The sequence below is a fragment of the Dipteris shenzhenensis genome, chromosome 20 (assembly GCF_047967505.1).
Source record: "Dipteris shenzhenensis isolate YYH24624 ecotype China chromosome 20, Dip_SZ_1.0, whole genome shotgun sequence".
In the NCBI taxonomy this organism is placed as follows: domain Eukaryota; kingdom Viridiplantae; phylum Streptophyta; class Polypodiopsida; order Gleicheniales; family Dipteridaceae; genus Dipteris; species Dipteris shenzhenensis.
Window position 1 is genome coordinate 46,606,919 of NC_141615.1, and position 22,321 is coordinate 46,629,239.

Sequence of the window (22,321 nt, forward strand, 5' to 3'; positions counted from 1 at the left end):
ACACTTGCTTCCATCTAGTGATACTATCCTTCAGGCATGTTTTTATCGAAGATATACGTATATATAAATATAAATTCTTGGCGAAAGTTTATCAAGCTAGGATTTTTAGTTTCGAAAATTTTGTATAACATATTACAATTTAATATATTTTCTTTTGAAATTTAAAGGAAAAAGTTATAAATCCACGCAAAACTTTGAATTTTTCCTCATAAAAGTTTCAAATCTTGGCGAAATTTTCAGCCTTTATTTTTATTAAACATTCGACACCAATATAAAAGTTCCACTTCTTAATGAAACTAGAAGGAAATGAGGTGCCATATTGAGCACTAGTGGCACTCCACCTACGCCTCAAATTTTGAGCCAACCTTTGAAATTTGCCAATGGTGCGTGATTTTTTTTGACCTTGTGTATAGTATGCCCAAGAGTTGTGATATATTCCCATGACATGGAGTGCTATGAAATCCCGAGCCAACTTTTTCAATCGGCAATTGCAAAAACGACCACTTGTGGCATTTCTTTTGCACCAAGCACTAGAGCTTTTTATGAAACTCTAAATCCTAAGAAGCCATGTGACACATTCTAAGCAGGAAGATCAGGTACTTACAATATAGAGAAGCTGGCCAAGCATTCTAGTTTAGTGATTGTAAATTTTTTGGACAAAATGCCTGATGAAGCTTCAAGATTCTGATTGATTTATGAGTAAGGAAGTGGATTTTGCAAACTTGTTCGTAAAAGATGTTTTCGAGGACGGGCTCACCGCCCTGACGTGACGAATATTGTCGAGTTCAAACTCGAACTCACCCCCATTTCATATCTGAAAGGAAGACCGCCCTCATGGCTCCCAAGCGCAAGCACACCGTCTTGCAACGCCCAAATCCGAAACAGTCGTCGTTTGTCGAGTGTCCTGCTTGCCAGGTTCTCTCGAGCCTCTCTTCGTGGGTTTTTTTGTAAATTTTATTGGGAATATTGTATGTGGAATTACAGTGGATTGGAAAGGATTCTTGGCATCCGTGTTTGCAAATTTTGTCTTTTTGTTCAAGCTGATCTCTCAACAATAGTTGTAACAGATGAAAGTTATCGGCTATCTCTTGAACAATCATTTGGATTGGGATTGTTCAACGCTGCAAAAAGGGCAAAGTGAAGAATCCTTTATTGATTCCCAAAACATTTTTAATCAAGAGGCAAATGTAGCATCAGTATTGACGAGTAAGGAAGAGGAGGAACTGCAAGTCAGTATAGGGGCTCAAGACGAGTCTGAGGCAAGGCAAGCCGATAAGCGAGATGAATTGAAAACGAAGGTCAAGGTTGATACTGAAGGTACCCATGCTTTGTCGGTACACTAAGTTGAAGTGTAGTTTTTTTTTTTTCCATATTCTGATTTCGATATACTTACAATGTGAACGACAATTCCAAGTTCTGACGATTTCGTGACCTCAATTGTAGTATAGGGATAGCTAAGTCGAGCTCTCAAGCAAGTACTGCTAGCTTAATGAAGAGCACGAATGGCCAGTTGAAATTCATCACAGCCTTGCCAGCGTTAAAAGCCCCGAGGGGGCATCTGGTACTAGAGGATTTCATTTCATCAGAGGTATGGTTCTTATCTGATTCGCGCCAAAAAAATATATTGGTTATGGTAAAATCATCTGCAGGAATCTGTAATTGTTGTGGATTTTTTTGAAATTGGAGCAGGAGGAACACCACTTGCTGTGTTCTTTAGACATGGATCTAAGGAATCCGTGGAAGGTTGCCACGTTTAACGGTGTGCACAGAAACAAAGCATATGGAGTGGTATTAGATCTGAGCAAAAGGTAACATTTCAGGGAAACTCAATATTGTGTACCTTGTACATTGTTTAAGTTAGTTGCAACAACTCTAACGGCAGGTCCATGCTTGGCTAAGGATAGATTGGTGAAACCAACAATTTTTGAGATACCCAAACTTTTACATCCTATTTTAGAGAGAATGAGAGCGACTGTTCCTGTATTGAAGGAATTCTGGCCAAACGAGACAAATGCAATTGACTACTGCAAGGGTGAAGGACACTGGTTGAAACCTCATGTTGATGATCGTCAGGTAAACTCGCTCGACGCTCACTTCACACTCAAAAAACAGGAGTAAAGGAGCATCAGGACCATGGAAACTTTAATTTTATGCAAAGGAATCTTGGCAACCTTGCTAGTCCCTTGGCTTAGGCCTGATCTCAAGGCTCAAATATTTTTACTTCCAGCTGTCAGGAACTGTGCTGGTGAATCTGAGCCTCTGCGGAGCATGCAAAATGACGTATGAGAGAGAAAGGGGCCCTCCAGAGTCTTACAAAGTTCTCTTGAAACAGAGATGTATTCAGGTTGTTGCCAGTTTTCATTTTTTTAAGATGAGAGCTGTGTTTAATGGTGGGGTTTGATAAATTGTGTCTTTCCTTGGATGAGAATATGATTTAGAAAGCATGAATTGGGGCTCTTTTCTTTGCAGATTTTGACAGGTGAGAGTCGCTACAATTTCACTCATAGCATTCAAAATCAGGATCTTTTAGCACCTCGCCGGGTCAGCTTGACTTTTCGGCAATCTGTATTGCCTTAGTTTCTTGTACGTGGCTTGTGCTGAGCTGCAGTGTGACACCTAGTTTATTGTTCCAGTGTTTTGAGCTTGGCATAAGCCAATACTCTGTCTATTTTGCCTTAAAAGGAATTCTGGATTCAGAGGAAATTATTGTATTGCTGAGTTGTTAGATCAATACTTTGAGGTTTATGAACCTTTCCAGCTGTTGCTGTGAGAGTTTTGTAGGATTTTATCAAGAAAAGCAATACCCATGGATACTGATTGTGCTGTATTCTTTGCAAACTCCAATCTTACTCAAGCTAGGATAGATGATTTATTTGTCCCAGACCTCCAAATTTGGAATACCTTAAGTACAAAAATCCAAACTTATTCGGTGAAGGAATTTATTTGCAGCATTTGCAGTCATGTAGATCTTAGTGTTTTTCAATCTACTTCAGGTGTGGAGGTCAGTATTGAATGATAAAAAACAACAACCAGAATATGTTACTGTGAATATCATAAGGATTTCCCACATCAATTCAAACATTTTTTATGTAGCTAACATTGGGTGATTACTTTTCAACCTCATAGGTTATCTCATCTCCTAGAAGTAAGCGTGCTTTTCTCTCTTAAATATCAGCAATTTAATCATTTTACTTATTTGAAAGCCACTCTGTTTTATGTATGACTTGTTAAACCTTTGTGAATTTAACTTTCAAGATGTCTAGAATGAACATGATGGGCAGCTTCCATTGTGCCAAATGTGATGTCAACCTAGTCTTAAATCTGTTTTGCTTTGATGCGAATGTTTTCTCATGTACTTCCTGCTTTTTCCTTTTTATTGTTGTAATAATAAGCTCTCTCTCTCTCTCTCTGCTCAGCCTGCTTGAGTTCCCTCAGCTTCGGACTCCCCTCCTTCTGGGCACTACCCTTCCCTTGCCGCTCTGCTCAGGATGTCACAGGTTCCCGAGCTGATGCCAGTAACCTTTTATGTCCCCATCTGCTCGGGGTTCGCTGCTGCAAACCTGTTGAGGTTGCAGGAGCTCCCCCGTCAGCACTGGCTGGACGCTGCCAGGAGGCAAGCCTACCACACCATTAAAACAGGGCTCTCTGCTCTTTCCAAAGTGTCTCCACTGCTGCACTGCGGGATACCCATCTTTGTTGGCGTCCCTCCCATTTGCTGCAGGAGTTCTGGGTGGGAGAAAGAGGGAGGGGTGGGGGGGGGAGGGGCAACACAGAAACAGAGCAGAAAAGCGTCACCAAGGCCCTAAAAAATAGCTACCTAATCAGTAAGAAAACACCTCCACTTGGACACCTCTATACCACTTTTATTTTGAGAGTTCTCTGGATTGCAGGATGGCAAAGAGTGCCAAAGGTGGTGGAGCTATGAAGGCTGTAGATGAGACCTTTAAGAAGCTCCCCAACGGCCCACCCCAACCACCCAAGATGACAAGGTCAAAGAAGTGTGAGAATTCAACACCAAATTAAAGGAGTGTCTGGCCACACGAATGCAAAGATTGGAAAGCCAAGCGGATGCACTACATGCAATTAAAAAGGAGAATGAGGGCCTGAAAATGATTCGGTGAGACAACGGATCCTGACAAGTAGAGCAAGCCTTAACCAGGAGGGTATCAAAAAAATCATGAAAGGAGGGAAAAGGGCAAATAGGCTTTATACAGAGATGGGAAGGACATCTTCCAGGATACGATCCCCTCCCCCCCCCCCCCCGCACCAAAAAAAGAAAAAAAAGAAAAATAAGTAAATAAATAAAAAGGGTGAAAAAGAAGACCACTAGTAGTTTGTTGGTTGCTTTCTGGAACGGGAAACGGGACTTTGGGGTCTTTGCCAAGACTTTTTGGGGGAAAGATCTCATAGTATTTACTCAGACTAGAGCCTGGAGAGAGGATTACCGATAGTATATGGGTACACATGGCACAGGATACTTATGGATCCATCTCTCACATGCAGTACGGATCACGATGGGCAGCTCATACCGATTCCAGATGGAGGAAGGATGGGAGATTGCAGCCACACGATGCCGTAGAGAGGTGAGACTTTGTACTCTTTGCGACACACAAGGTGGAGACCAAGGAGCGTGTATTGATGAGATGCACCAGATAGTAGGCGATTTGGGGAGGGTACCATTCTCTTTTGACCCATGGTACATGGATATGAGCAAAGATGCCGAGATTGAGGCCTTGACTTTCATGAACGTCAGCTAGTGGCTAGACAACTCTCTTGAGAATAGCCATCCAATACGAGGATGCAATGGCCGAGTGCAAGCTCAGCAAACAGCCCTTCAAATGGGCATGTGCGCTGGGATAAGCCTGGCTAAAGGGGCATCCTATGGGCTTTTATATGCGATCCTCGATATCTCAACCATGATGTATATGGAGAAGTTGATACATACTTATATTGAAAGACTTGTAAGAGGCCAACAATGTTGGCCAGATCATTACTCTAGAATCAATTGTTACCCATGAAGATGGAGGAAGAAGGGAGAATTGATTAAGGTAAAGGTTGTCAGAGAATAGCTAGCTCTTGTAGGTTAGAAAGTTGACACAAATCAACTCGTGTTGTTAGTGTTGAGTATGCTTCCCAAGAGCTTCAAGGGTTTGGTTACGGCATTAACTCTTGCAAAGTGATCCAAGCCACTCATGTTCGAGGAGATGGCCTCGCGGCTCATGCAAGAGAAAGACAAGGAGAAGAAGAACGTGCACAACTTCACGTAGAACAAGGACCTTTCTTGCTTTAAGCAAAGGAAAGGCGAACGAAGGCAAACTTGGACAAGGTAAGGAAGTCTTTAGAGAGGGGAAGCAAGAAGAAATAAATAGAATGCTTCTAGTGACAAGCTTCGACACAGTGATTGAAGAAGGCTAACCAATAGTAGGAGAACCAGTCCCACCCGTAGCCAATTGGTGAAAGAGGACTCTTTTTTTTTGGGTTAACCTAAGCATCCTCGAGATGTTATTTGTAGATAATGAGGGATTGTCAGGATGTTAGACATTGAGTATTAATCAGATTTTTGTATGGAGGACATCATGTGTTGCTCACATTCAAAGATTAACGACGAGGCTATCAACAAGAAGATACAGGTGTATAGCTTAAAGAGAAAAATCAGGATTGTTGTATGGCTCCAAAGTCATGAAAGGATGGTAGTCAGAAGGTGAGTTGGGCTTGTTGCAATAGCAGGCAACCATGTTACCTACATTAGTAGGTAATATCATTTGAGGGATAGTAGCAAGTCCGTAGAGCTAGGATTGCATCTTGGAGCCAAATAGGTCCAAGTTGATTATAAAGAATGAGGAAATACAGTGGTATAAAGGGAATAGGGTTGGCCCTCCTTTCAAAAGGTGGCATGTATTAAAGGATAAATAGTTGACTTTGGCCTTCACTTGTTGGTTGCACAAATTGGAATACAAGCTCTCCTTCTCCTCTATGGAGTTGTCTCTTGTTCCCTCATAGTTCCTTTCGTGAATGCCATGTTCTCTTCTCCTCTTCCCTTCTTCTCCTCCCCCTCTCCCTTCTCCACTCCCCTCTTCCCTACCTCTTCTTCTCCTTATAGATTCACGATTGCAACAAGTCGGGAGTCGCTAGAGTGACACTAGTGGACCGCATTTGCATGCCTTGCTCTTAACCCATAATAACTTGGAGGAGTACTCCATTGGCGTTCCTGCAAGTTTCCCACAACACATGAGTCACCATTGGACTGCACACTTTTGGTGCCATTGCCAGGAGTTCCAGGTGCACTTTTGCATTGCATTCACTTCTGTTGTCATCTGCCCATTGCCCAATGCTGAGTATTGTAGTGGAAAACTGTTGTTTTTTGTGTGTATAGAAAGGTGTGAGTGCAAGAGAGGTGTGAAAAGTCTTTTAGAGTGATTTTGAATTGGTTTTGGTGTTTTGTAGTGCTCAAAGTTAGAAGAAAAGTAGTTTAGGTGATTGCTAAGGTAGGTGTGATAGAAAATCCCAACAAAAACACTAAGAAATGATGCTCGGAGTGATTTTCAAAGTTATTCGAAAGGAGAAAACTGTCACTTTTTTAAAACACCCCATTTTTCTTCAAAATTTAATCTTTCTTTTTGTGTTTTGCATTGAGTAGGTAGATTAGGTAGTATAGCATCCCCCACACTTGAACAAAAACACCAAAAATCAAGAAAATCCCCAAAATCAATTGTTCCTTAACACTAATACCCATGTGTTGCAACATGCAATGCACTTATTTACTATTGCTTACCCCTTGATTGTGAAAAAAGTAGTAGATGTGCAATTCATATGGGTATACAGGAACATCCAGTGGAGCCAAGGGCTTCAAGATTAAAAAGCAAGAAAATTGAGGACATGGTCATGATGCATGCTAAGCTTGCTCCATATGCCTCATGTAACAAAATTGAGATGGGAGTGACTTAAGGACGTTGCCATGTTTGATGGGGGTTTGGATGCAATTCCATCCTTAAAGAATAGATGTACATATCCTTTCATATAGAGCATACTTTTTCTTGGCCGGTTGCAAGGTGAGAGTCAACCTCACATTTTCAAAATTTCTACAATCAGTCCTGCCTCAGGTGTGAATCTTGTAAAATAGAATGAGACTTGGAGGGATTCTTGGAGATATGGGGTCTATTTTTCTTATGTACCCAAATCATTTTTCAACCCCTAATTGTTGCCATTCTCTAATATCAAATACTTGTTGCTTTAACTCCTCCTTCTCAGACTATTGTTTTAATCTCAAATCTTTTTACTTTGACACCATACTTCAAATATTATTGCTTTGACTTCCCAACTTCAAGTCTATTTCTCATATCCTCTCATGGCTCCATTGGAGGCTGTTCAAAAAAAATGTGGAAAACCACTCTACACATTAAAGTTTCATCCAAGTATAACACAACTCATCAATAAGAATGTGGAAACATTGAACTAACTATGGGAGCAAGGAGCAAGGCATGTCGACCTATGGAGCATTCAGGGACTCTATCTAGTAACCCTCTAACAGATGTATCTCTTGCATTTGAAAATGTATCAAGTTTGATTCAATACATTCGTTGTCATGATTTCATTCTTATCAATGATGCACGAGCCCATTTTCCAAGGCTTTAGTTGCCTATTAGGCAAGAAGCTTTTGAAAAGCTTAGACGTATTTTGCACAATTTGTGTGAAAAGCTAATAGAAGAATGAAGAGCATGTTTTACTCTTCTTGCACAATCACAAATTATCAAGTTGATGGAGTGGCAAAGACAAAGGCACTACAAAGGAAACAAGAGAACACCCAAAGACACTCTTGGAAGAGAAGGGGGAGCTTGCATTCCAAACTTGTGCATACAACAATGAAGACTAAAGTCAACCATTTGGTCTTTTATACAAGTCACCCTTTGAAGGGAGGGCCAACCCTTTTCCTTTTAGCACTCTCTCTTTCTTTACATTTAAAAGGCTCTTGGGCCCGTAGGGTGCCAAGGCATCTTTGCTATCCTTTCCATCTCTCCCCTATTGTGTTGGCACTTGTGTTAACCATATAAGAGTGCTAAATAGCACTTGTGTTAGCCTCAAGCCTCCAAGGCTGAAGATATTTGGGGCTCAAACCCCATGTGTGAGGTTCAAAACCTGGTGGCGAGGCCGATCTTGAGCTACTTGTGGCTTGACCCCCGTGAGGCAAATAACCACTTGATGTATTTGTGGCAATTTGCAAGCTTGAACTTGTGACTGCTTAGGATATTTGGGGCTCAAACCCCTTGAGCTTGCACTGTACTCCTTCCATGGCTCTGCAACAACCGTTGAAGTAAATCATGAAGCCTAATCAATGGTTACCCTCCATTCTCTACGACTGTACTCTATGGATGTTAACATGCCCCCCTTCTTGTTGCTGAGTAGCCATCGGATCAGCTACACTGGAGAGGACCGTCTAGAGGACTGTGTAGCAGTCCAGTTGGCGTGGAGTGAGCCGAGTCACGTACGAGCAAAAGTTCCAAAAATGGGTGGCATGCATGCCTTTGTACATGTGGATGTGATGGTCGTGGAGATTGCGGACGCGTAGGTAGAGGCGGAGGTCCTAAAATTGAGTGGGACCAATGTTGGGGTTGAAGACAATCTAATTGGTCAAATTGTGGAGCCGGTTGTCAATGGGCACACTATGGGTGGGGAGATCACGGAGGAGTAAGAGGAGAAGGCGGTTGAAATGGACCGCTACATCAACAACAGTTGGATCGGGGATGGAGTTGTACATGTCATTGAACCCTCATTGAAGGACTAGAGGCATAAGCAAAATCCCTCTTGCATCATCTCTTTTGGGAAGTTGTACTTGGGAAAATTGTACAAAATGTTGGGATCCCGTGTTGCTGGAGCTCCTGAAACTCGGCCCAAGTCCAGCAAAGTTCCATGGGCAGATACAAGGGATGGATTCGTAGGTCGACATGGGCACTGCGGTAGTAACGCCAAAATTGCTCCTTTTTAAGGAAGGAGATCCACCAGCGATGCTGTAGACCGGCGTCGACATCGGTCAATGGGAGTGGAGCATCGAGGGCGAGGTGGTAACCTCCTCTTGTGCACTTTGGATGTGCACACTGCCAGTCGTTAAAGAACTAGGTGTTGAGCTACATGAGGGGGCACACCTCCAAGATTTTGTAGAGGTGGAGGTCGGAGCCTTTGAGCTACTGTTTCCAATGGTGCATGAGGGCACTATCCGGCAGTTCCTGGAATGACTGTAGGTTGGTTCTCCACTGTACATCTTTGGGCGGGGAGAAGGGAGGAGTTTGAGGAACCTCATTATCTTCAATCAACATTGGCTCCTCCTCTGTTGTCTCTATGGGTGCCATATCGGTGAGCTTATGTACAAAATTGGCTGACTTAAGCAGCATATTGAGGGCCTCTTCTGGGTTGATCGGAGCGATGGATGAGATGGACAGGGAGGTCTTGTGTTGTGCGGTACTGGTGTTAGAGACATTGGAAGAGTACTTAGGCAGATTTGTGCAAGGAAGGGGGGGTGGGAGGGGTCGGGTGGCTTGCTAGGTGGGTTGGGAAGGATCCAGGGGAGGTGGTTGTGGAAGCTCAACAGGGGGGGTAGAAGAATTAAATACTATAATGGCTTCTTATTGGCCTTCCTCCTAGGCAACTTCCTTTTGATATGCTACATGGATTGTTCCAAAATTTGTCACCAAGGACTCAAGTGAGTCTTGGAGAGCTTGTAGCACCCGGTTATAGAGGATTATTATGCTAAGGGGATGGTAGGTGGTGGATTAGTAAGCCACAAGATGCCCTTGCATTTGTATTGCGGAGGCTTGGCCGTAGGTCTGCATCTAATTAATGTCAACTTGCAGACTATCTGGGGTACAGACCCACGGGCTGAGCTCCTCGGGCTTTGGTATTTTTATCAAATCATCGTTCGTAGGATAACTTGCGGACTCTGTGAGTGATGACGCGGCACCATGTCTGGAAATTAAGCAAAATGGGGTGGGCAGTGAGAGTTTAGAGGTTAGAGGGGTGAAGGAGAGAGAGGCTAGATGGCTAAAGGTCTAAGGAGAAATAAGACATGGGGAGAATGGGGTAGCAATGATCGGGATTATGAGACGAAGGATGGTTTGGAGGGCGTTAGGAGGGAGTGGGGTAGTGAGGTCAAGGTGGAAAATGAGATTTTGTGCGCAGAGTGCGTCGAAGTGCATTTGGAGTGTTTGGGGGATAGTGCATGGGGCGAGTGTGTAGGTGGATAATTGTGCAGAGACCTCCTTGTACATATAAAATTCTTGCAACCCTGAGTCCTCTGGGTAGCCGAGGGTATGCAGCCGCTCAATCTTTTCTTGCATGGACACGGTGAGTGCCCATTCCTATGCCAAGAGATCCTGCAATGTCTGGATCTAGCGTTCGTAGCCTTCTTGAGTTCGTGCTTGCTGTGCCTCTACTTGTGCCTATCTCTCTTTTGCCATTTAGAGCCCAGCTTGTCAACCCGATCCATGAGTGTTTGGACTAGGGATTTGCTTGAGGTGAGCTCATCCTTAAGCTTGGTGGCTGATAGCTCTAGCTCCTCAACTTTTGTGCAGTACTCCTCTGCTCGATCTAGGGCCATTTGCCTTGTGGATTATTGCACGTGGAGAGCTATGCCTGGAGCAGAGTCGCAGAGAGTTGCGAGGCCTGTTCTTGCCGCCTCTGGAGAATTGTTCATGCCAATTGTGGGAGCTGTATCATTGCCTCGAATAAATTCTTCTCCATTTGGTTAGCATGGGAGAGATGCTATGCTATCATGTGGCTATAACCACTTGGTGCCCGATAATGGGGCACGCTGCAAAATTGTATGACCTTTGTGAGGCTTGCTCATGGAGAGGAGGAGGAGCTGATGATGAAGGAGGTGGTCTCCTTAGGATGGGCCATGGCTGAGGCTGAGACCCATGGCACAACAGGGGTTGTTGGGATAGCTTGAGCTCTTGGGTGGAGGCCAATGGTGACTGTCTCGTCACCTAGGAGGTCGTCCACCATGATGGGCTCTTGCTGTACACTTTTGCCCTTGTCTTGAGGATCCAATTTCTTGAGGCGTAATTGATGGCATAGGAACACCTATAGTAGCAACTGGCGATCCTCATACTGTGCAAGCAACTTGAGTCAGGTTGCATGGGGCGGCTGACTAGAGTGGCATTGCTTTGGTTTGACCTTGGCTTCTTCTTACTCTACTGGTACCGATCACGTGGCTGACTTGTCGACCAACCCATAGCCAATAGGCGGATGCTACTGCAGCATATGATAGAGAATTGACATATACATAATTGGGTTGTTGATGATCTTTCCATGTATTTTGAGGTCCTCCTGCATCTGATGACAGAAGTAATTGGCCCAGTTCGTGACCTGGGGTTCTGCCAGCCTCAATAAGATGTTTGGCATGATCGACTAGTGGTGGTATGTGTGCCTGACTTGAGTTAACCATTGGAGGGCCCATGCTAGATTTTCCATTTCTGGCTTGATAATCTCTAAGAAATGCACCCCTTGCTCTTTTTGCGGTCATACTGACAGATTGTACTAAAGGCCTCTGGCATCTTCTTCTTCACTGAGTACTTGTCGCCAATGACTGGTAGGCCTAAGGCGGCTCATACTACATCCACATTGAGGTGGTAGAAGTGGGGAGTGCCCATCGCATCTCAAAGAATGCCCACATTTGTGTTGGAGTTATAGGCCTAGAGGAACTCTCCCAAGAGCCTCATATCCAAGTGACAAGGAAGGCGATCTACCACCACGAATCCCAGTCCGGTCATTGTGAGCGCATCTTGAACTGTCGGCTCCTTTAGCACTTGATACGTCACTACGGTGTGGTAGTGGAGGGTGTAGTGGTGACTCTCGTATGCGAATGGGATGCGAATGGGAGTGGATGGCACATGCGGCGAGTTGTTGGAGCCATGCCTCTCCAAGTGGTGAGTGCATTTGTGAGCGCACAATTTTGTACTCCCCTATCAAACTGCACTTTCTTGACATCCTTAAGGGGGGCATGCCTGATGTTGTCGGTACCTCTTGGGTGGCTTGTTGCATAGAGACCTCTTCCTCTGCTTGTAAATCTTTAGCTAGGAAGTATGAGGGCATACGAATCATGGCCGAGGGCGTGCTCTGTAAGTGGGTTTTTAAGGTGAAGCACAATGCAGATGGTTCTGTGAATAGATACAAGGCAAGATTAGTTGTCAAGGGGTATGCACAAACATATGGCATTGATTATGAAGAAACATTCAGTCCCGTTGCAAGGATGGTAACTGTAAGAGCAGTCATTGCTATGGCTGCATCAAAGGGATGGTCTTTACATCAGATGGATGTAAAGAATGCCTTCTTGCATGGTGATTTGCAAGAAGAGGTCTATATGGAGCAGCCACCACGTTATGTGCATGCTGTTCATCCTAAGTTTGTTTGCAAGTTGAAGAATGCCTTGTATGGCTTGAAGCAAGCACCTAGAGCATGGTTTGACAAGATAGGACAATATCTTGTCACTATTGACTTTCAGATTTCCAAGGTCAATTTCTCACTTTATGTGAGAAAAACAGAGAAAGGTATTATGCTGCTTGTCATTTATGTTGATGATTTGATCATCATAGGTGATAGTGATGAAGATATCCTTCATGTGAAAATGCTATTGAAGCAGAAGTTTGAGATGAAGGATTTGGGAGAGCTGCATTACTTCTTGGGCATTGAAGTGATTAGATCCACAAGTGGGATATGGCTCTTGCAGAGGCAGTAGGGATTGGACATGCTATCCAAATATGGGATGACAGGCTATAAGCCTATTTCAGTTCCTTTGGAGCAAAATTGAAGTTGAGCACAGATGCAAGTGAGCTTCTGGAAGACCCTACTATGTACAGATGCATAGTAGGAAGTTTGATTTATATGACTATTACCAGGCCAGATTTGAGCTATGCTGTTGGGTTGGTAAGTCAATTTATGTAGGCTCCAAGGAAACTGCATTTTATGCAGCTAGATGCATACTGAGGTATGTGAAGTCCACATTGCAGTATGGACTATTTTATGAGACTGGGGTTCAGATACAATTGCATGGATACACTGACGCTGATTGGGCTAGTAGTATTTCTGATAGACGATCTACCAGTGGATATGTGCTCTCTTTTGGAAGTGCTGCAGTCACTTGGAGCAGCAAGAAACAGCCTACAATTGCCTTGTCGAGCACAGAGGCTGAGTACAGGGGTGCAGCAATGGCTTCATGTGAGGCAGCTTGGTTGCATAAGCTACTTTATGATATGCATCAGTCTACAAATGGGCCAATTGTCATTTATTGTGACAACATGAGCAGTATACACTTGGCAAATAACCCAGTCTATCATGCTAGAACAAAGCACATTAAGGTGCATTATCACTATGTGTAGGAGAAGCTTCTAGTAGGTTTTATTGATCTAGTTTATGTCAACACAAAGGATCAGGTAGCTGACATATTCACGAAGGCATTGGGCGCAGAGAAGCTGCACAAGTTTAGAGACCTGCTTGGTGTGCAGGAATTGGGATTGAGCTCGAGGGGGAGTCTTGAGATATCGAGCTCCACTCGTGATATGCCAGAGTGACCGTTGTGCATTTATGTCACTGACTTGTTAGCTACAGATGCGGTTGGTACACCGCCCATGAATAATACCTAGATGACAGCTATCTTTATGTACTCTAGTTAGTGGCTCAGTTAGTATGCCACCTAGGTTAGCTGAGTTTGGTTTGAGACCCACATATAGGGTTCACCTATTCATTTTGTATTGAGAGAGAGTTCTTTTGGCTTTCACAACTAAGAAGAGGAAAACTGTTTTCAGCCTCCACCTTTGTGTATGTTCCCCCATTGTGTATGTGAGAAAGCTGGAAGTGAGACTCCTTACTTCTCTCCCACTCTTTTCACATACGTATCTTTTGGAAATCTCTCTCTCTCGCTTGTTTCTCTCAAAAGCAGAACTAGGTATCCCAATTCAATGCAAACCTTTCTCAATATTGTCTCTCTCTCTTTCTCTTGAAGAAGAAGAATAGACGAAAAATCTCTCTTTCTCTCTCTCTCAGCAATGAATCAAAAGAACTCTCTCTCACACAAAAAGAATAGTGGATGGAAACTTTCTCTCTTTAATGAGTTATACAACACTCATCTACCTAGGCTTTGTGGGAAACCTATGCTCTGATACCATGTGAAAGATCCAATATATGATCGCCACTAAGCCTATTCCACACAAGATTAGCAGAAGAACTAAGGAGGGTCAAAGCACACTAAATAAGACATGAGAGGGATATAGCAAATCTCTATCTCTTGCAATGTGTGTTCTCAACAATACATGATAGGCCTCTTATATAGAGAGTGCCCTTTGAATAATCAACACATGTGGGATCCTCTGATCCACATCTCTCCTTGTGGATATCCTTGATCCACATCTCCACATCATGTAGTCCACATCCTAGGGTGGCTACTTTGATTCTTTCCTTAGCACATACCTTAGCCTTTGATCTATGTGCTCATGGCACCATATCTCAATAGCATGTCTTGAAGGCCTCTGAGCATGCACAACTTTGAAGCCCACACAGTGGAACACACCTTCCACTTTTACTACTATAATATTTTGAAAATTGCCTCCATCCAATACCACTTAGATCTCATAAACCGTCTCCCACCACCCACTTACATTTTTGACATTATGCACCACCGTTCTCTCCATGCCCGCTCCATTTTATCCATGGCCTTATTCGGTGTGGAGACCTAAAATTTTTAGTGGACCAAGACATCTGATGCCTTCCCCTTCACCCTATAACCCTCAATTTTTGGAGTTGGTGTAGATGTATACTGGAATTCTCTCTTTTTCCCACAGATGTCAACATCCTAGAGCTCTTTAATGATGGTGAGGCCAATCTAAGCTCATCTGAAACATGCGGGCCAACTGTTTTGGGAGTACCACAAAGGTAGTAGATGGGGGGGTTAAAGGGCACTATGCCTTACCTCGGTTATGTACAATACTCAAACACATATATATGGATGACATAGAAGATTAGGGTGTCCTACACCCACCAAAACTTGTGTGGCTCTCTCTTCTAGCTCTCCCTCTCTCTCACCTTCTTTTGTTTTTCTTCCATTTTTGAGATCTCTCAATTGGTATTAGAGCAGCATAGGTGGCCTAGTTGAGCCCGTGTGTGTTCCTAGAGCCTGAAGCCTGCTATTGTAGCTTCTCGGGAGGATGGAGCAAGCTAGTGGGTGCCTGTTTGAGCTGCCTAGGTGGTATTTGAACCTTGTGGAAGCTTGTTGGTGGTTTTGGACGTTTTTGGAGTGGTTTTTCCAAGCTTTGAGTGGTTTTTGAAGCAAGAAAATGAGTTTTTGGGTGGTTTTGGAGCCTATGCTGAACTTTTTGTTTCGGTGAGCTGATTTCTCACAGGAAAACCTCATGAGTGTGACCATTAAGTGGAGGTAGACTTTGTTGAGCATTATGAAGGTACTTTGAAGGCAAAATGGCAATTTGAGGCTCATCTCATGAATCTGGCATCCCCCGCTAAGAAATCACTTCGTGAGAACATTACTCTATTCTCCACTTCCAAAGCAATTCCAAGTTTCTATTTAGCTTCTAGAGCCAGCCTAGGAGAAGGAGCAAAAGCATGAAAAACTAGTCAGAGCAAACATTTTGAAGTTTGGATCCCTTCCTACATTTTGAACGGCCTGTGGTTCGGCCCCGCGTTTTCAGATGTGTCTGTTTTGGTGGATTGGGGACAGCGGGCCAAAACTACTACCTGCAAAGTCTTGTGCAATTCAGTGAAGGATTCTCCGAGTTATGAATCTTTGTGTCAACCTTTTTTTTCTATGTTGCAGATTTCTTCACATTTCTACACAAGTGCCACATGGCATTTTGGCTAAGATCTAAGTTACCAAAGGTTTTTTAATTACTGGTAAACTGCAAATGTTGACTCCTCGTTTCGCATCCATTGGTTGGGATTTCTGAGTTCCAGTAGAAGATAGATATTTTCTTACTGACTCCGATTATGCAATGACACTGATGTTTTGAGGCATTCTAGGTTCTATTTTCACTATCGATCATTGCCAGCGGGCTGTAATTTTTTAGTTATACCTTATGTAGATCACTCTGGTTGCAGTTTGAGCCATGTGTGCTCATTCATGGTTTGCATTGAGCTGCAGTGGATGCTTTATAGGCCATTTGGATGCATTGTGATCCTTATTGGATGCATTGATAAATCTAGATTGCCTTGTGGGATGCTTTATTGATGGACATTTCGCACATTGATGCTATTTTCTACTGAGGGACAACTTTGACACATTGCAGTTGATGCACTGATAGTGCTATGCTCTCTTAGATGAGATATTGTTGATGCATATGCCCATGGACGGTGTTTATGCTTGAGGCATTTGGCTTTTATTGGCATTGGGTGTGCTATTGTTTTGTCATTACACGTTGACATTTTCTTTTGGGCCAGATTTGCTCATATGGAGGCATAGTATATGCACATGAGTCAGTTGCATTTTGATGCTTTGATCATTTGAGGTTTGGTGATATTACCTTCCATAGTGGCTTACATATTTGGGTTCACCTGGTATTTGGTGTGATTTCTCTCTTGCAGGCACTAGCATTTGGGATTTTGCTTTATTTTCATCATGGCATCCTCTTCCATGTCTGAAAAGGATTTTTTCAACATAATTTTGATGGGACAAACTTTTCTCTGTGGAAAGAACAGATAAGGGATGTGCTTATTCAAAAGAAGCATATTAAACCCTTGGAAGGGATTGCAGCTATGTCTGAGGATGATTGGAATGAGTTGGATACATCAAAAAGATGTACTGTTAGACTTCATCTTGCAAACTCGCGCCGCTCCTATCAGCTCCAAGGCTCTAAGCGCACGCTAAAAGTCCAAAGCTCTAGCAGCTGCGTCTCACCAACAGCGCACCTACAACAGTGAACGTACAATGACCGGTGGGCTTCACAATAGCAAAACTGCGTGCAGCTACTCCAGCCTCATAGCTCCTGCCTCAGTCAACGATTTCAACGATCCTTCCATCAACGCCCTCGACGGGTGCGCCTACCTCAACTCTATGCCAAGTAGCCTCCAGACGACCACCTCTGCCAATGAGCTAGCTCCATAGTTCTCCAACGCCCTAGTCTATCGCTTCAGAGCACATGGCTCCTACTCGCAATCTATTACAGCACACAGCAAGCCACTGCCAACAGTGACTTTGCACACGAGCTCATCATGGATGGAGAGGTCGACTTGGTGTACTGTCTGACTACAGAGAATGCTGCTCAACTCCTTTAGTAGACATTACGGGCTTTGACGCCTCTAGCATCCATGCAATGACTCACTAAGGTCAACGACTAGCTCATGGTCTCTACTCGCCTACGCTGTGAGAAATCTCCATCGATGAAAATCAATGTCTTGGTAATGGAATCTCCGAATTCCGGTGGAATCTCTAAAGCTTGCCTCATGTTTTGCCACATAGCAGACTTATCACCATAGCCATGTGGAACCTATTATTATCCCCTGGCTGACACATCAACAAGTACGTCTATCTGCCATGCCACCAAGCATGCTTATCTTGCCATGTCACCCTATCCATCCATGTCACCATGACACGTCAACAAGCGCGTCTATCTGCCACGCCAGCAAGCACGCTTATCCATCCATGTCACCCTATCCATCCATGTCACCATGACACATCAACAGGCCACATCATCAACCACATCATCATCGACTACCACATCATCATCGACCAGTCAACTACGACATCAACACATTGACCAGTCAACACTTGCCATGTCGTAAAGGTCAACTTAACTTGGGTACAATAACCCTAGTAAAAAAGAGCATAGGGTTGGTTAATCCAAACCTCGGGTCAGGTTAACCCCTGGTTACTTTACTCAGTTGCCACCTCATTAATGCCATGTGGCACACTGATCCTCTGTAGGCACATACAATGCTTCATAGGCACTTCATGTGACCACACGTGCCACCTCAGCATAGGGCTTCACAGGCACACCTCTTGCTAGGCACAGTGCCACATCATCACTACATGTGACCCACAGTGACATCATTGAGCACATTTGCACTCTTTTTGCCCCTCCACCTAGATCAAGTGGTATCTCTTGATCCAAGAAGAATTTGAGGGCGCTCCAAACAAGAAAGTCGCTTGATTTTTTGTGCTCTACATGCTCATCACATCATGCGCACATTTTGGTGCAAGTTACACTCACTTTTGAGCCTCGCCGGCAAATCCACTTCCTACATGCACATCAACCTCTACATCGATGCATTTGACCTAGCACTTAAAAAGAACAAAAGAAAAGGAATTATTTGCTGTTCTTTCTTCAATCGAGGGTTGGTATAGATCTAGATTAGAGTAGACTAGATTGCCATATAGGGGGCACTTTGAATCTCCCCAAGTTGCCAACCTAAGTCGTGCTCAAAATTCCTGACTAGTACCTACTTGAAGTCAGTCCCTACGCTCACATACGGTTTCACATCATTACATTACCGGAAACTTGATGTTCCATCAGTTTAGTGAGCAGACTTCAGAGTGTTCAAAGGCATTGCCGATTGTTAAGTGGGCAAACGACACATGATTTTATTTCACACACACATGCCACCATTGTAAAGCCTATTTGGCTATTTCACGGCATTGTGCACATCATTTCAGCCTTATAAAGCCTCTTGGCTATTCTCGGCATCATTTGCCATAAGCCTTGTAACACAGATCTGATTTTATATATTGCAGATCTATCTTCACTGCCAATAGTTCAGATTTCACTTGGCACAGTCAATGTTTTGCAGTTGATTCATACAATGATTTTTACAACACTTTGAGTACATTCCTTGCACCATGTCTATGACTAGCAACCTCAATCTAGAGGCATCTGCTAAGCTAGACAACTCCAACTACAGCACATGGAAATACTGAATGGAGACCATTCTTGTACTTCAGGAAAAATGGGAGTATGTCGATGGATCTTCACCTAGACCATTAGAAGATCTAGCCACCAGTAGCTCTACTCCACCTGTTGTCACAGCACCAGCAACAGGATCTACAACGGGATCTATAGCTACACAAATAGTTTTTGCACCTGTGGCAAATCCTGCCATTGCCCGAGCTCAGGTAGAATGGGATAAGAAAGACAAGTATGCATATCATCTGATCAACCAGAATGTGCAAGATGTCATGCTAGGATAGCTCAACACAGTCAAGACATCGAAAGAAGCATGGGATATGTTCGCAGCTCTCTATGAGTCCAAGAACACATCCAGGATTCTCACATTGAGAAACCAAATCAACCAGAGTTTCTGCAACAGCACAGCAAAACTGGTCATGCTTATATACTCCGGATAAAAGACTACAACAATCAACTTGTAGCAGCAGGAGAGACTATGAACCTCACAGAAATGGTTCAAGTCATCCTAAATGGACTAGGAGAGGGATACGAGAATCTAGTCCAGAGTATTGCCATCCCAATGGCAAATTCCAACACTGGTAGAACTCCAGTCAACAGTCCTACTTGGTGAAGAACTGAAGACGCAAGCCATTCAAGCACAAAAAGGTCATTCTAATGATCAGGCATTCATAGCTTCAGACAGAAGCAGAGGCAGAGGTAGATCATACTAGAAAAGTGGTCATCATCAACAACATAATCATCAGCAAAATCAACAAAGTCAGAATCAGCATTAGCATCATCCTCAGCAACATTAGCATTAGTAAAGAGGAAATCATTCCAATCGAGGAAGATTCCAAGGATGAGGGAATGCATCCACCAATGTGTCAAACATCCAGTGCAACTACTATCACAAGTTTGGACACTATGAAAGAGATTGCCCCGCAAGAAGCAGTACGACCAAGGTAGTCAATCCAGCAGTAATTGAGGGAATTTCCACGGCAGAGGAAATCATCATGGTGGACATTCTAGTCACAGTCATTTTGCAAATGAACATGGGAATATGTTTCTTGCAAACGAGGAAATGCAACAAACTGATACAGTGTACCTAGACACTGACTTCAATCCAAAAGAGGATTTCAGATGTCAAGTCGACCAAGCAGAATAGGATCCTTGGTATATCGACAGCGGTGCATCATCTCACATAACAAATCATCAGGAATGGTTCACAGACATGAAACCATTAAAAGGTCAGAAAAATGTCATCTACACAACATATAATACACCGAATCCAGTTTAAGGGACAGGTGTTATCCCTATGAACAATTTCACTGGTATGAAAGGATTGGTGAAAGATGTGCTCTATGTTCTAAAACTCAGCAAGAACCTCTTGTCAGTATAGGTCAAATGATGGAACACAACTACAAAGTCATCTTCGAATACTTCATGATGCTGATCTCGAGGGAAGGTGTTGAGAGTTCACGCTCAACATCATGTGATCATGTGTGCATAGCACCATCATGTGATCATATATGCATAGCACTAACCCAATAGAGTGCTATAAAGGAAAGGGTTAGGTGCCCTAACCCTAACCCTAAATGGGTTTGTATATATTCTACATTTTCAACTAAATCTAGTGTACAGTTAGTCATTTGTGGTGTGCTCTCTAGCTGTGCCCTCTCTCCTCATCTCCACTCTTCTCCTCTCCCCTCTTGATATTTTGTCAGACTAGACATTGCATTTGCAGTGGGAGTTGTTAGCCGTATATGGCTAATCCAAGAAAGAGGCATTGGGAGGCAGTCAAATGCATCATGAGGTACATGAAGGGGACCAAGGAGATCTGTATCTACTTGGTAGAGGAGAGATGCGTGTACTTGGGTACACACATTCATATTATGCATGGCATGTGGATAGTAGGAGATCCACTTCTGGATATGTGTTCACCTTTGCTGGTGGTGCAATGTCCTCTTGCATGTAAGTGTGTTGCTTTGTATACCATAGAGGCCGAGTATGTTGTAGCCACAGAGGGTTGCAAGGAGGCTTTATGGCTTGATTGGATAGTGGGAGATTTGGGGATTCATACAGGTGTACCGACATTGGCCATGAGTGCTATTCAGCTAGCATGGAATCCAATCTTTCATGGAAAGACCAAACACATTGAGAGCAGGTACCATTTCATCAAGGAGGTACTTGAGGACAAGTGCATAGAGCTTGTCAAGGTTTGTACAAATGATAACCCTGCAAATATGGACTAAGAGTCTACCTAGTTAGCAGTTTGAGTATTGTCCTGTATTGATGGGCACTGGATAGTATGTCCACTGGTTGTTTTCCCTTAAAGGCACATTGGCCTTTAAGTGGGAGGTTGTGGGGGTTAAAGGCCACTGTGCCTTAACCCCGGTTATGTACAATACTCAAACACATATATATATGGATGACATAGAAGATTAGGGTGTTCTACACCCACCAAAACTTGTATGGCTCTCTCTTCTGGCTCTCCCTCTCTCTTACCTTCTTCTATTCCGCTTCCATTGTTGAGATCTCTAAGTAGAATAGCAGAATTTGTTAGTATAGGGGTCCACGTTTTGGTGAGGCATTGATATTTTTTTTTTAAATTGTGTCCATCTCTTAGATGGAAATATTTATTGTTGGTTCTATGTCTCTCTCATAAGCATTGTCTATTTACTTGCTTGCACATGTATGCGAAGAATACTTTAAGGAAAGAAGTTTTGGATTCCAAATAGCACCATTGTATGAGTTTCTAGGCTACACATTCTCTTCCACTGCATATACCCTCTGTTATTATCTTTAGCAATCACTCCTAAGATTTGCTTATGCTCTTGTACAACTCCAAAATTGGGCCAAAGAGACCTATATTAAAGCTAGCATGAATATACCTCATTCGTTGAATTTCCCTAGCACGACCTTGGCATTATGACATGTCTGCTCATGGGGACTTTAACTTGAAATCTATTAGGAGTCTAAGGATGTGTGAAACTAGTTCAAATTGGATTTGCTAACTACATGTTCATAAATATTATTTTGTGGCACCTTGGCCATTAATTTGATGAGGCATTGCAAGCATTGTTTCATGCCATTGATATGATATATGTGGCACTCTTGCCATTGATTTAATTTATGTGATGCATCACCAACCCCAAGAGGTTTGAGTGCTTGTACATACATACCCAACCGTCCCTCTAAGGATTGGGCCAAGTGGTATGCTTGGGCTTTATTAAATGCCTACTTAACATTGCCCACTTGGCTTGTTGCATCCTTTGCACTTGCAATTAATGAGTCTAGCCCCCCACAAGAGGGTAAGCTATGCTAAGTTTGATGCCATCATGCTATACAACCTGATAGAAGGCTATTGGGTTCATGCAAGATGGGGTGAGAATGGTAATAGGTCACCAATTTTGATCATGTATCTAGTTATGATCAATGTTGGACAAAAGTTT

General features: G+C 43.3%; 1 protein-coding gene across 2 annotated transcripts; it reads left to right on the top strand.

Moving 5' to 3' along the window:
• The first annotated feature begins 486 nt into the window (after positions 1-486).
• On the top strand, positions 487-2,875 carry LOC147889748 (uncharacterized). Of its 2 annotated transcripts, none has more exons than XM_087391834.1 (8): positions 487-596; positions 736-915; positions 1,068-1,317; positions 1,449-1,588; positions 1,690-1,808; positions 1,905-2,073; positions 2,228-2,344; positions 2,470-2,875. In XM_087391834.1, exons 2-8 carry the CDS (start codon positions 835-837, stop codon positions 2,575-2,577), a joined length of 984 nt encoding a protein of 327 aa, XP_087247960.1. In that variant the 5' UTR covers positions 487-596; positions 736-834; the 3' UTR covers positions 2,578-2,875. The 2 variants fall into 2 exon arrangements, with proteins under 2 accessions (XP_087247960.1, XP_087247961.1); XM_087391835.1 differs by having other exon boundaries at positions 558-596; positions 822-915.
• Positions 2,876-22,321: the final 19,446 nt, after the last annotated feature.